This window comes from Triplophysa rosa, linkage group LG22 (assembly GCF_024868665.1).
Source record: "Triplophysa rosa linkage group LG22, Trosa_1v2, whole genome shotgun sequence".
In the NCBI taxonomy this organism is placed as follows: Eukaryota; Metazoa; Chordata; class Actinopteri; order Cypriniformes; family Nemacheilidae; genus Triplophysa; species Triplophysa rosa.
The window spans coordinates 2,136,824-2,151,447 of record NC_079911.1 but is presented as its reverse complement, the minus strand read 5'-3'; the positions used below and the strand labels follow the sequence as shown (position 1 = coordinate 2,151,447).

Sequence of the window (14,624 nt, the reverse complement as noted above, 5' to 3'; positions counted from 1 at the left end):
GACTTTCTTCATTCTCTAAGCTTTTGTGCATTTCTGACTCTTTTTCAAAAGCATCTTCTTTCTCCAGCCTTGACTGACTAGTATCTTTAGTTTTCTTATTAAAAAAGGACATTATGTCCTTAGGATTTTTTCTCTTCATTTTAACTGCAAATGGGAAAATTATGAAAATGTGTAAATGAAACCTAGCTCGACTCTCAAATACACCACAAGTAATATACAGGACAGTATAGAAAGCTGTATTGATTACTTTAACTCTGCTAATTCCTTGGGAATGAAAGACCATTTATTTTCATTATAAGCAAAAGTGCATTTTATCAAACATTCACCCCAATAAATGTAAGTTGCATTTGATCTCATTTCATTAACAAATAAAATTTCTTTAGTGTGTTAACACGTTCTCTGGCAGCAGCTGATCCTTTGTATAGGCACGAGTCACGACTGCTTTATATGTAGATTTAAAATGCGCAACACCGGAAAATATAGGTCAGTATTTTAATATGATGTGTAATGATATGCATTTTCATTATATTTTTACAAAATATTTCCATTACCTGTATGTAGACGTAATCTCACTGAAGGCGCACAGACTTGACATTGTTTGCGTCTTGCTTGTGTAATCTTCCTTTTGGCACACAAGCATCATTACTGCCACTCACACAACAAACTGTGCATTGCACCCGAAATTGCTCTGTTGTGGTAAAAAATTCCAGAAACGATTCCAGATTTAGGCGCCCAGTGGGGTGGCCAAGTGTGCTGACACAGGGGCACTGGCCCCCTCTAGAACCGCCCCTGCCTATGGGGAAGAGGTGAATGAAAATGAGTGAGTGATTTCGGACACAGAGAAAGAGAACAAGAGAACAAAACAATCGTCACATTTATTTGCAGGCATGCTTATTTATCACGTTCAATAAATGTATTTAATATATTTAAAATAAAACACTATTGTTTATTACATTCATTTAATCTGCTCATTCTTTGAAAGTAGAAAATAACTGTCAACAAGAACATACATGTACAGTATAATCACATTCGTGGCATTAACGGTCAGTGTCCTCCCTTCTAATTAAGTGGTCGTCTTGTGGGAAATAAATGAGCGAGTGTACATCAAATGTAGCCTACACTCAAAATCAGAGTGCATTGTGGGTAAAAAAAGTGAACGAATGTAGGGAATTAAGTAGTTCAATCAGGTTCCGGACGACTCACCACTACAAAATGGCGGACACCCGATATAGTGCACTATACAGGAGATAGGGAGCGATTTCAGACACAGCTCTGGTTTAACCTAATCCCTGTCTGGGAAACCGCCCCTTTAAATTGGGGCCAGATTTTTTTTACAGTGATGTACACCACAAATATATGATTAATATACATATATAATGTGTATTTTAGTATTAGAAGTGTTAGAACAGACATTTCTATTATTAGCTGTCATAAAAACAATATAAAATTAAAATAGTAATTACAAAATCACTTTAATGCGGCCCAAATCATGTGACTAGCGTCGAGCAGCTCGTGGCACGTGATCGGTGACGTCATTGACGCTGAGCGCTGTCAGGAATCTTTGCTGTGGTTCAGTCAAGCCCAGGTGTGAGCTTTTGATGAACAGGTTTGAATTTACACGCTTTGCTTCATTTCATTCACCCTCAGATCATTAACATACCAGCAGAATCAGTGAATAGAGCGCGTGTATGTGTGTACGGCGCGGTTGTGATGTTTAATCTCCGTGTTGATGTACATCGCGAAATGGTGGCAGTGGATCTGACAGACCCGAAGAAAGATGATGCTGGACAGAATGATGGTTGTGTATCCAAATGTATATGTTGTTTCTTTTACTTTATACATGACGATGGAAGCTGTCTATTGAAGCATCTTTATTTGCATAAAGCGCAGTGTTTGAGTCTCTCGCGTTGAGCATCATGCGCAGGAGGAGAAAGAGGATCAAACCTGCTCATCCCTTCCCTCACAGAGGTCTTACTAAACCCTCTGATATGATTCGACATTAATATTGCGTCAGCAAAATAAATCTCTCTACTGTGTTAAAGTGCGTTTGTTATGCACTGTACAAAAAAACGACAGACGTTAAAGAAAGAATACATGTGGATATTTCTTGATTTTTTCCCTCTTTATTAAAAACGGTCATGCGAGTAAAGTATCGGGTAAAAATGGGGCCTTATACATTTTAACATCAGTCCATTTTGTGTCGATGTGTATCTTAGGTTGGCCAATGGTTGACATTCTCCCTCACCCCAAACAAAATGTCAATTTCATTTCATTCATTTAATAAATAGCAACAGTAATAAAGAACTTGCCTACATCCCAATCCAACTTGAGACAGAATAATGACAAAAATGATCATAATCCAAATAGGATCTTAAAGTTTAATTTATACTGTTTAGCGAGATAGCGAGAGTCTCATTTACATTACAGAACCACAAAACCAAAATCTATGTAAAGGAATAGGTCACCCAAAGTTACATTTAAAGACCATAATTTATTCACCCTCAAAAATAGGTCCTTAAGATCTAGTAATCTTGGTCTCCTCTCTTTGTTTAAATTGCGATGGTGTTTTCTGTCCAACTGTGATGTAACGGCTTCTGGATTGGGTAATATTTTTATCTTATTTTGTTTGGGTCTAAACATAATAAATCACTGGTGGCTAAACGCAGAATATCTGCACACAGGCTTCACAAACCCAAACTGGAAATCTTGTCACGTCTCGTGACATTATATTGCAACATTTAAGCATTGTATCACATATTGCAGTATTTCCTGGACCTGTCCTGAAGGACCCCAAGTACTGCACATTTTCTCCGTTATCTGACAGTGTTAGGGGTCCTCCATCCAGGACACCTTTGAGCATATTTAGCAAGTAAAACACATTAACATATACAGTTATTTTCATCATGTCCATCTTCATCTATGTTTCAGCCAGGTCATGTCATTAAAGATGGAGATGGACGTCAGTGGAGTGTCCAGGACACCCGTATCCATTCTACCTGCCGCTGAGGTCAAAACCACCTTAAAACCTGAGGCCGACAAGCCCCGCTGCTCCAGCACTCCCTGCTCCCCCATTAAAAGTACTGTCTCAGGATACCAAATCCTTCACATCAATTCAAACTATATGGTGGGTTTCACTACTGGTGAGGAGCTTCTTAAATTAGCCCACAAGTGGTCTAGTCCAGAGAACAGCCACACAGAGGCCTTGTCCAGCCCCGTGAAAAAGCCTGTGGATTTAGGTCTCCACAGGACCTCTCGGATTTACAAAGCCAAAAGCCGCTACTACCAACCGTATGACATCCCAGCAATCAACGGGCGCAGGAGACGACGCATGCCGAGTTCAGGTGAGAGCTGCTTGAAATCCATGGTGGCCGGGGAGTCCAGCAAGGCTTTACGTGGTCCCCTTCCCGTCTGCCTTTTGAAGAGCAAGCGGATGCATTCAAAGTCTCTGGACTACCTCAACCTGGACAAGATGAGTCTCAGGGAGCCAGCGGACACGGAGGTGCTGCAGTACCAGCTTCAGCACCTCACCCTGAGGGGCGAGCGCATGTTCACTCGCAATAAGACATGAATGATTGGATGCTCCTTCAAAACTCCCAGCCAGAAGGCCTGCTGTCCGGCTGTGCAATTTAGGGCCTTAATTACTTTTTTTTTGATTGGAGACAAAGTCTCCCATTCATTTTGTTTCTTAACCCAAAACATGATCATGCCAAACACAACAGCACACAGGTTTGAAACAGAATGAGGGTGGGCAGGGTTTTTAACCTATGAACTAAAAGTGAGGGGATACATTGAGTGATGACGTTTTTCTGAGACTAGCAATAAGTAGTGTGGAGGATTGCTGCTGTTTGTGTGTGCGTGTGTGTGCAGAGAACTTAAATCTTTGGATATTTTCTGTAAAACATGGAATTACTGCAAACATGTCGACTTTTGGTCATACAATTCAAAACATTTTCACTCCTCACCATCAGCACAGACTTCAGAGCAGTTATTCTGCTGATATTAGCTATGTGGATTATCCTTATGATCTTTATTTACCTAAAACACGGACTGTTATAGAGTCTTGATGTTTTTTTATTAAACAGACTGATTGGATTTGTTCTGGACTCGTCGGCACTAACATAATCTTTACTCCAATATTCTACAGTAGTGAATCATTTTAAGTCAAGGTTTGTACACTAAAAATATATACAGTTGTGTGGTAATTTTTTTATTTACGTGTTTATTGTTTTATATGGTTTCTGTTTTTTTTTATATATTTGTATGTTGTGTTCAATGTATAACTACCCATCCATGGTGCATTTAGTAGGTAACATTGCTATAAAAACCAAAGTCTTTTTGTGTCCTGGGGGAAACTTGATAGATGATGTAATTTTTGAACAGCAGACAATCATTTACAACTTTGGGTTATGTGATATTCCTCATTTTGACAACAATGTTTTTTGTGTCACCTCATTCACTTTCTGGTTATTTTATCGCTTCATCATCATGGAAGTTCAATTCCAAACATTACTGTGTGGAGCCATATGACTGTCTTTAAGACTTTTGTTAGTATTGCAAATGTTTTTTTATATATACTTTTAAAAAATATACACTTTTCATTTCAGCTTCCTCTCAGATTGACCTAAAATGCTATGTTTTTTTTTAATGTAGCCTACTACTATTTCTGTTTTGTTTGCTTCCCTTTAAAATTTGATTTACACCGGATGCGACCGACTTGACACTACACACAGCTTGTTCTAATGGGATTGCCGCGCCACATCCAGTGTGGAAAATTTAAAAATTATAATGTGTTCTTTTGTCGCGCCGTGTCTGGTGTAGACCCTGTTAGAATTTTCTAGCACGGTGTCTACACCAGACGCGTCAGGCGCGATGCGACATGACAACCTGCTTGTTCTTAATGGGTTTGTCGCGTCGTGCCGCGCCTCATCCAGTGTGGACAAAATTATTATCTATTATCTAATGTATTTTGTCTTGTCGCATCGCGCCGGTCGCGTCCGGTGTAGACACGGTGTAAGAAGCACCTTTGTTTATGTTGAATGATGTTCACTGTATGTGTATCTGTAATCATAACAGTTTCATTTGTAACATTGTTTTACCTTTTGATGTGTTATTAAGCCGAATTAACTTTATTGTATTAGATTGTCTTAAGGTTTTTGCTAATGTCATGGTTTTGATTTTAATGTGATTTGCTATGAATCTGTTAAATAATCATAGTGATATAACACTACTGGAACACTATTTATCATTAATCCTCACAGCATTAAATATACACTGTTTTAACATGATGTGAATGGGAAATCAAGCTATACTGTATCTCTCTTGTCTTTATACAATGTTTAAAATAAATATTCCAGTCATACTAGACGGAAAATATTGTTTCACAAACATTAAGGAATATTAATGAGTGGTCGTGAAAGCTGCTTAGCTGTTATCCAATTGTATTGTGTTTCTTAATCTATTTTTTAGCTTTTATGTGTTGGGTAAAAAGCTCAAATCATTTTAGCTGAAGTTTCTCAGTCATACTCTGTATCACATATACACACATAGTGCCAATAGGTAAACTGACTGATTTCAACGAGGTACTGTATTGCATTACCATGTAAGGGTATCATTCAAATAAACAACAGGCATTATCCTAAAGCCTGCAACAGCCTTTTATTATTATATATTTGAGGATGACTTGAATTTAAACTGAAGAGGAGGCCATCTGGGAAACATGGAGGCTGTATAGTTTATTTATCTTTAAGGAAAATAAAAACGGTGAGGCCGTAATAATGATTTATAAGCTGTAAAGTACGGTTTCAGGTTGACGTCATTTGACCTCAAAACACATAAAATATACGTGAAGTAACCCGCATTTTTATATTCTAACATAATATTCTGTCTATGTTCTATCTCTATTATTATGAAATACGCAACAACAAAAACACAAGTGTCCTCCAGTTGTTCATGTATTTGAATGCCACATCAGGCTTCTGACCAGTGCAAATGCAACCAGATAAAATGGCCGCCTAGTTCTCAGAGAACTACCTGATTCATACCCAGTACCAAACATGGTCTACTTGTAATTTTGTTTAATTCTGAAACATTTAAACAGGTTTGAAATAATATAAAAGTAAAACAAGACAACATGAACATTTAACATGGGATTGGAGATGTTTATACATTTTTATTGTGCATTTTAAGTAAGTATACAGTTCTGTGAAAAGAAAGTACAGTATTTGAATTATACGCTCTTTGAATCTTTGAAAGGTTTTAGGTCATAATACATAATCTGGTCCTTACCAGATCATAATACTATCTAAACAACCTCTGATGAAATGTAATTGTTCATAATAGATAATTGCACGTTTTTTTACTTTGATCATTTCAAGCTAGTAAAGTTTATTAGAGTTTATTGTAGTTAATTGAAATGATGCATGCTCAAGAAATAGAAAATATGGAGAATCACACCTTTGCAAATAAAGTAACATTATTTGACCCATAGAAATACAGTATGAAAGTTAAAGTCTACATCCTGCGATATATTGGCTCACATCTTTGTTCTTGCAGTTGTCGCGCCAGCCTTACCTAAACAAACAGAAGGTGGATTATTTATTTTAAAAATAACAATTAATTTACCTGCTCTATTCGAATATATGTTTTTAGAGACAAACACATAAACATGATAGCACTGCTGTAACCTACCATGCAGAGATGCCTTGCTGTTTCACTATGATCTTGGCACAGGCAACAGACAAAGAAATGTCATTGTTCAGCAGCTCTGGAAGAGGAAGAGGTGATCAATTTCAGCAGGGACAACAACAATGGTGAATGCATTACATAAATGCTGTCACGCCCAGATATCTATATCATGCCTGTCTGGTTTTGTGCTTAGTTTTGTTTGTCTTCCCTCCCCATTAGACTGCCTCTTGCCTTCTCTTACCTCCGCAATCTCGAGACAGCTTCCACCATTTTAATGCATGCAAAACATAATATTTGACCTTAATGTTTTAATATTGTCAATGGATTTCTTACTTGAGCAGTTGATTTTACAGCCATTGTTGGGATGGCCACGTGTGTCATCTTTATCATAACACCAGTAGCGACTGTTGATCTGGAAAATCCCATAGTCTGTTGAGCCATTCTTGTTGCGGTTTTTGGCTGCTGTGTCGTAGCTAGACTCCGAGCGTATTAAACAAACCCCTTAAGGTATAGAAGAATACAAAATAATAAAATAGTAACATTTTGAAGAATATTCTGAACATCTGTATAAAACTACAAATTACAAACTACCAACAATGTATTGTCTCTACAAAAATCCCTCAAACATAAACTATGAGCTACTGAACTAAAAATTGTGAATTACTCACAATCTCCCAGACTGACACCCTCATAGCCACTCATGCCACCGGCCTTTAGAGCTCTCGCTAGATCACATTTCTCAAATACCTTGGCATTTGCAGTCAAAATGACCAGAAGAAACACAAAAACCTTCATGCTGTTTTTTTGTTGCTCTCTTGCCTTCACTCTGTTTTTACTTTCACTTTTAGACACTCCTTATTGGACACGTCATAATTTTTTTTATCGCAACAAATACAATGCCAGAGGTAAACAGACAAATATTACAAAGTTACAAAATTAGAATATAATGTGAATGACACAACGTTTTTAGGGCTTTGGGGTTGCTGGAGTCAATGAGAGTATCTGGGACTTAAGATCTTTACAAAAAAAAGTATGGCTTAGCACCTTGAAATTTACATTTGTGTAAAAAGAATTTACTAAGTAGAATAAAGAATAAAAAAAATTGATCTTTAACATTCTTGTCAAAACTATGACAACCAAATAAAATATATTGTTTAACAATTTGTAAGAAAGAACAGACAAAGATATGGAAATCGTTCCAAAATAAAGCATATGTACATTCCCAGAAAAGATGATGAATGGATTCTTCTTCAGCATTCTTCTTCAGGTAATCCAAAAAGGGTAAGTAATCTACAGAACAAGGTACAAACACGAGCAAAAACATCCACGGAACAAGATAACATGAGCAAAACCATCCACGGGATAAGGGTTTGGAACTAGATAAAGACTAACTTACAACAAGACCTGACAAAGCACAATGGGCAAAGGAGAGTACATAGTGTCCGGGGTGCAGGTGACAGTCAATAATGACGAACAGGTGCAAATGTCAATGAGGGACTCATGAGGGAGCATGGGGAAAGAACATCCTGGGGCAAAAAGGAGAAAACAAATTAGGGACCGACTGGAGTGTCCACACTTTTTTCCATAATATCATCAAATTGGCCATTTCAATAGGACACAATATGGGTCAGAAACCAGCTCAGATTGAAATAATTTTCTACATTTTTATTACGACCAGAGGAACTGGATAAAAAACTGATATTCCCATTCATAGTATTAAAGGGATGCATTAAAGATAGAGAAAGTGAGGATCTGGCTGAATCTTTAAGAAGTTTTATGACCCCATCAGGATTTAGGCTACGCAAAATCTCGTGGAGTAACAGGTTCAATTCAATTCAATTCAATTTTATTTATATAGCGCTTTTCACAATGTGCATTGTTCCAAAGCAGCTTTACAGGAGCAAATAAGAAAAACACAGAAAGGTAAAACATAAATAAATGAATAAATAAATAAATGCAGTCTCCCGGTGAGCAAGCCAACACTGCTCTGCTGTGTCGAGGAACCCAAACTCCAATGATGAATAAATGGAGAAAAAAAAACCTCGGGAGAAACCAGGCTCAGCCGGGAGGGCCAGATCTCCTCTGACGTGTCATAGCTGCACTCAGTGACCCCGACCAAAGCCACCGAGCAACGTCCATGAAGAACAGGGAGAGCCCACGAGCCGCGACCCAGGAAGCCCCACCCGCCGAAACCGTGCAGGTCCAACCCGGTCCCATTCCGTGATCAACAACAGACAACAGAGGGACAACCAGGGAAAAGTAGTAATGGCGTAATTAACTTTATTCCTCTGTTGTCCGACATCGACCACAAAACAAGACCAACCAGACCAGACCTACACAGTCCCAACAAATGAAACGCCCCGAACCACAACCAACAAGCCCCCCCACTCCCTACAACACCCACCCAGCAACCTCCAATCAAAGTCACTGAGTGCAGCCATGACTTCAAACTGCTGTCATGTGATGTAAGTTTAGCATTAAATACCAAGTATTGTAAATTTAGCATTAATGTGACAGTCCGTCTTTGCTCTCGGTTGGGGATGGAATTGTCTGAGCTGGGCCGGTCAGGTGGTCTCCTTTCTCTTGGGTGGTGATCCATTGCCTTGGATGGAGCTGGATGGTCAGTCAGTCCGCAGGCTCTCGCAGGAGGATGGCACGGGATTTTTCGATGTAGCTGGTGTAATCTCTAGTTGGGGATGGGCATATGACGTTCATCTGGGCCTGGCGGAATCTCTCCCTACCTCGGGATGGGCATTATGTGATCGTATTTTCTGGACCTGGTTAGAACTCTGGCAGCTGCATTCTGAACTAACTGTAGTTTGTTTATTGATGATTCAGGACAACTACTAAGCAGTGCATTACAGTAGTCAAGTCTTGAGGTCACAAATGCATGAATAAGCTTCTCTGCGTCAGCCACACATAAAATATTTCGCAATTTGGCAACATTTCTAAGGTGGAAGAAGGCTGTTTTTGTGACATTTGAGGTTGCTGTCTAATATAACGCTGGGGTCTTTAACTGTATTTGTTGGAGTAACAGTGCAGCCTTCAATTTGCAGGTTATAATCCGAAATATTCTGCTCACGTGTCTTTCGTCCGATAAGTAATATTTCTGTTAACAGGTAAATTAGATGTTTAGAAATTCAAAATAAGAATACAAATATCCATCAGGTCTGATTAATTGAGAAACCAAATTAATATTATTATTGGCCCAATCTGGGAAAAACAAAGATTTGTTTTTATAAAGAATATTACAATTATTCCAAATATAGTAACAATGTGGACTAAAATTATGTTTATAAATTATGTGCCAAACCAAAAGCATTTGTTTTTGAAAGTTTGAGGGGCAGTTTTGTAATATTATAGTTACATACTAATAAAAAGGGAAGACCACCTACTTTAGAGTAAATAAGGTTAGGGACAATATTTCAACACGAGTCAGGGCTCCTTTTGGCCACGTCTTCTGTCAACCTTCACCACTAGATGACGTCATTCCCCACCACTGCACAGCTTGACTGTAGTAACAACTGCATATCAACAAAAGGCAAACCAGGTACAATCGCCACGGCTATAGTCATAAGATGCTCCTTAGTTAATACCTTTGCTGCTATAAATACTGTATTACACTGGCATTAGCTGATTTACATACATAATAGAACACCTGATTTATTGACATTCTGATTGTGCTGTTTATGTGGAGTCATGTAGAGAAATAAATGAATTTGCCAAAATATTAATTTTGTTTTCTGCCCCAGTCATCTTTAATTGTCCTAATGGAGAATATTTTTTAAAATGGCTGTAAAATATTTTTTAACTAAAATATTGCTATTTGTAAAAATCAGATTTGCTTTCATATTTTAAGAAAATGCTACAGATTTTTTTTATTTAATTAATCTGTCGAGCATAGTGATGCAAAACTTCAGTAAGAATATTAAAGAATTTCAAATATCATTTAAGCTTTTTTTGCATTTGACTTTGGATATCCTTCTGGGAATTAAATACATTCTTACAGTTTAAGCCTTTTTAGCAAGTAAATATAAAAACTGAACATATGTGATAATCATACTGCATTAGTGGACACATTCAAAACAATTCTCATAATCTTGCACTCTTCACACAATATTTATTTCAACAAATTACATGATTTTTATTGCACATTGTACCTTTGTAACTACTGTAGACAATTGCTCAATTTGTTGAGTATATTTCTTGCAAAGGCGGTGTTGTGAGTTTGATTGAAAGGGTATATATGCATGTACTAATCAAATGTTTCACTTCAAATTATCCAATAAAATCATCAGCCAAAGATGATCAAACTTAGGCATTTCTTTATACAGTGTATATATATATATATATATATATATATATATATACTGTATAGAATAGTATTTTTTCTTTTACATAATAGTAAGTAAACTTATTATATACAAGAAATACAATCTTTGGGAACAACATTAATCGTGTGTCTTTGAAAGGAAAAGAACATTTTTAATTTATTTGGTTCGTGGATATTGGAAAAACCTTTAAAGTCCACATCCTGCAATATATTGACTCACATCTTGGTTCTGGCAGTGATAACGCCAGCCGTACCTAAACAAAAATAGGGTGAATTATTTGGTTTAAAAAAGTTCATTTACTTTCTCCATTTTAATGGAGATTTTAAAAGCCCACACATAAAAACAAATGCTAAAACTCAATCTAACTTACCATGCAGAAATGCCTTGCTTTCTCGCTATGATCTTTGCACAGTTAACAGACAAAGAAATGTCATTGCTCAGCAGCTCTGGAAGAGGAAGAGGTGACGCATTTCAGCAGAGAAGAGCAACAATGGTAAATACATGGCACAAATTCTGTCACTCCCAGAAGGAGGTAGAATGCATACAGGTTATAATCAGGGATTGTTGAACGAAGGGGAAGGGGAAGAGGAAGAGAAAGAAGAAATGAGAACTGGGAAAAACGCAAGTGAATAAACAACCGGAATGGAGCAGACTACAAAAGAGTTACTCAGATTATCTCCCGAGGGGCCAAGTGTCCTGCAGAATTGATCTGAAACACACTTAAACAAGCTTATCAATGGTTTCAGAATTGCTTCTTTTTGCATAACTTTTGTGGCCCCTTTCAATTAGTTCAAACAAAAATAACACAAAGACCCGGTTTCATAGACAAGGTTTAGCCTAAACCAGGACTATGCCTTAGTTAATTTAGGCTATTTAAGTCGCTTTTATTAAAATGCCTTAGAAAAAAAAAAACATGACTCGTGTGCATCTTGAGACAAAACAATGGCTCTGACATATTTTTAAGATGTGCAAGGGCAAGTTATTTTCAGTTAAGACAGCTCAAAATTAATTTTGGTCTGGGATTAGTCTTAAAAGGCTTAAACTGGGGCAAGATGTGTTAAATAACATAACACAAATACTGTGTGATAATTAACACATCCTTTTTTTTTAAGATTGTAAACAGGCAGGCAGATGAGCAGACGGACAATTATGAAAACATCATTAAAAAAGTTGATCTCACAATATGCCCATCACAAAACATAATATTTGATCTTTGTCTTTTACTTTTGTCAATGGATTTCTTACGTGAGCAGTTGATTTCACAGCCATTGCTGGTACGGCCAGGGGTGTGTTCATCATGACACCAGTAGCGACTGTTGATCTGGAAAATCCCGTAGTCTGTTGAGCCATCTGTGTTGTGATTTGTGGCTGCTGTGTTGTAGCTAGACTCCCAGCGTGTTAGACAAACCCCTTAAGGTATAGAAAAACAAACGTTATGTATAAAATTTGAAATAAAATGATAAAATACAATTTCGCCAACAAAATTCAAAAATGTCTCACAAGCCTCTTGTCTAAAGAAATGTAAAATTTAAGATGAATACATTGATACATATGACAACAATTACGCAAATGAATTCATATTCCACATATTTCATATGTTCATATCTATATTCACTGAAGAGGATTACTCACAATCTCCCAGACTGATACCCTCATAGCCACTCATGCCACTGGCCTTTAGAGCTCTCGCTAGTTCACATCTCTCAAATACCTTGGCATGTGCTGCCAAAATTACCAGAAGAAACACAAAAACCTTCATGCTCTTTCTTTGGTAGCTGACGAAAGAGTGGATTCCTATGTTCTGCCTGTTTTCACTGCAAAATGGATTTGGGGAAATGTCTTCTCATTTTAAGAAGTATCATTTCACCATTGGAAACTTCCTTAAAATGCAGTATCTATCCTAATTCTTCCTCTTAAGGCTGAAACCTCATGAAAGATTTTGCAAGTGAGTGACTGTTAGGAAAACACCTTCACATGGCCTGTCCAAGGTCTTGGATCATGAACAAAAGTTTTGAAGTCAGCATTGAAAGTTGCGGTTGCGTTTTCTTTCAAATTAACATCTGACTGAAACAGCTTCTGTAATGAGGAAAAATGTGTAGGTCGGTGCTTGAATTAGTTTTTTTTGGAATTTATTGGACTGTTGGAAGTTGGAAGCCTGTCCTGACAATCTGTATTGTGCCAGGCCCAGACCCAGCGCTGGGTAAAAAATCGGACAAACACAGATGTTGGGTTAAAAATTAACCTCTGTTGGGTTGTTTCAACCTAAAATGCTCAGTTGTTTGAACCCATTGTTGGGTCAAATATAAACCATTTTCTAGTTTAACCCAACAGCTGGATTTGAAACTTAATAACCCAGCATTTTTGGAGCGTAAGCTTTGGTTGTTTTAGAATTTCTGCAAAAGAGCCACTTTGGTGAAGCCATTGTTCTCAGTTCACATCTTGTTTTCTGTGAGCTGTAGGTGCAAAAACAGATGCTTACATTTACGATGCAGAACAGCTCCAGTCATAGTTTTGTATGTAAATGTACATGCCATATGAGAACACAAAACCAGCCAATGTGTACTGCCGTAGTTCATAACATCCTTCAAATGATCTTCTTTTGTGTTCTGCATAAGAAAGAAAGTTATACAGGTTTTAAATGACAAGAAGGTGAGTAAATAATGACAGCATTTTCATTTTGAGGTGAACTATCCCTTTAAATGTAGATGTGTATGTGCTTCACACAATCCATTTATTAATTTACAGAGTAAATTAAACATGCCAGTAAATTTGTATAGCTCACCTATACACTGCACTTGCACGTTGATGTGTTGTGCAATCAAACAATTTTCGGGCAGCAACTCAACACATAAATTCACAGTCTAGATATCAAGTTGCTTTTCAGATTTAGCATTAGAATGGGTAGAAAATCTGATGATTTAATTCACTGTTTGATAACTGGATGCTGCCTTTTACAGTAAATGTTGGATGAAAATCTGACTATTGTAACAAACCCTCAGTAGGACAGTAAACTGCAATACTTTGCAAAGAGCAAATGGAAAACATGGCCTAAATACCAACAAACAGGAAGTGATGAATGACAAACAGGAAGTGAAGCTAGAACTCAGACGATGGTATACATGGATTGAGAGGTTACACTTTGCTTTCTGGTGCCAGGTGTCAAGTTCAGATGTAAGAGACAAGTGAGGAATCAAATTAAGTACAGAGAAAGGCCTTCATTAAAGGAAAAGAAACAGATACGAACCAAAACCATCCTAAAGTGGGAAAGATCTTAGAAGATCTCAGAAAATTGAACACGCAGCACTCCATAAAGAGGGAGAAGAGGTGAAAAGAGCAGAGAATTTTAAGTTTCTTGGTATCTACATTTCATGTGATCTTACTTGGACACATCATGTATCTCAATTGGTGAAAAAGCCTCAGCAAAGACTGTTTTTCTTAAGGAAATTGAAAAGAGGACACCTGCCTCCAAAACTACTCAAAAACTTCTATCACAGTACCATAGAGAGTTTATTCTCCTATTGCATGATAGTGTGGTATGCCAGCAGCACTGCCTCTGACTTGAGAGAACTTCAACGTGTGGTTAAGGCAGCACAAAGAATCATTGGT

General features: G+C 37.4%; 3 protein-coding genes across 4 annotated transcripts; 1 reads left to right on the top strand and 2 right to left on the bottom strand.

Annotated features, from left to right (window-relative positions):
- Nucleotides 1–1,530: 1,530 nt before the first annotated feature.
- Nucleotides 1,531–5,630, top strand: macir (macrophage immunometabolism regulator). Of its 2 annotated transcripts, none has more exons than XM_057321241.1 (2): nucleotides 1,531–1,585; nucleotides 2,929–5,630. In XM_057321241.1, exon 2 carries the CDS (start codon nucleotides 2,936–2,938, stop codon nucleotides 3,566–3,568), a length of 633 nt encoding a protein of 210 aa, XP_057177224.1. In that variant the 5' UTR covers nucleotides 1,531–1,585; nucleotides 2,929–2,935; the 3' UTR covers nucleotides 3,569–5,630. The 2 variants fall into 2 exon arrangements, with proteins under 2 accessions (XP_057177224.1, XP_057177223.1); XM_057321240.1 differs by having other exon boundaries at nucleotides 1,531–1,606.
- Nucleotides 5,631–6,149: 519 nt separating this feature from the next.
- LOC130546101 (lysozyme C-like) lies at nucleotides 6,150–7,533 on the bottom strand. Its single transcript, XM_057321187.1, has 4 exons — nucleotides 7,353–7,533; nucleotides 7,018–7,185; nucleotides 6,688–6,763; nucleotides 6,150–6,570 (listed from the first exon to the last, which is right to left on the bottom strand). The coding sequence occupies exons 1-4, from the start codon at nucleotides 7,477–7,479 to the stop codon at nucleotides 6,567–6,569; spliced, it is 375 nt and encodes a 124-aa protein (XP_057177170.1). The 5' UTR covers nucleotides 7,480–7,533; the 3' UTR covers nucleotides 6,150–6,566.
- Nucleotides 7,534–10,789: 3,256 nt separating this feature from the next.
- On the bottom strand, nucleotides 10,790–12,861 carry LOC130545981 (lysozyme C-like). The gene is made up of 4 exons (XM_057320987.1): nucleotides 12,651–12,861; nucleotides 12,264–12,428; nucleotides 11,389–11,464; nucleotides 10,790–11,271 (listed from the first exon to the last, which is right to left on the bottom strand). The coding sequence occupies exons 1-4, from the start codon at nucleotides 12,775–12,777 to the stop codon at nucleotides 11,205–11,207; spliced, it is 435 nt and encodes a 144-aa protein (XP_057176970.1). The 5' UTR covers nucleotides 12,778–12,861; the 3' UTR covers nucleotides 10,790–11,204.
- Nucleotides 12,862–14,624: the final 1,763 nt, after the last annotated feature.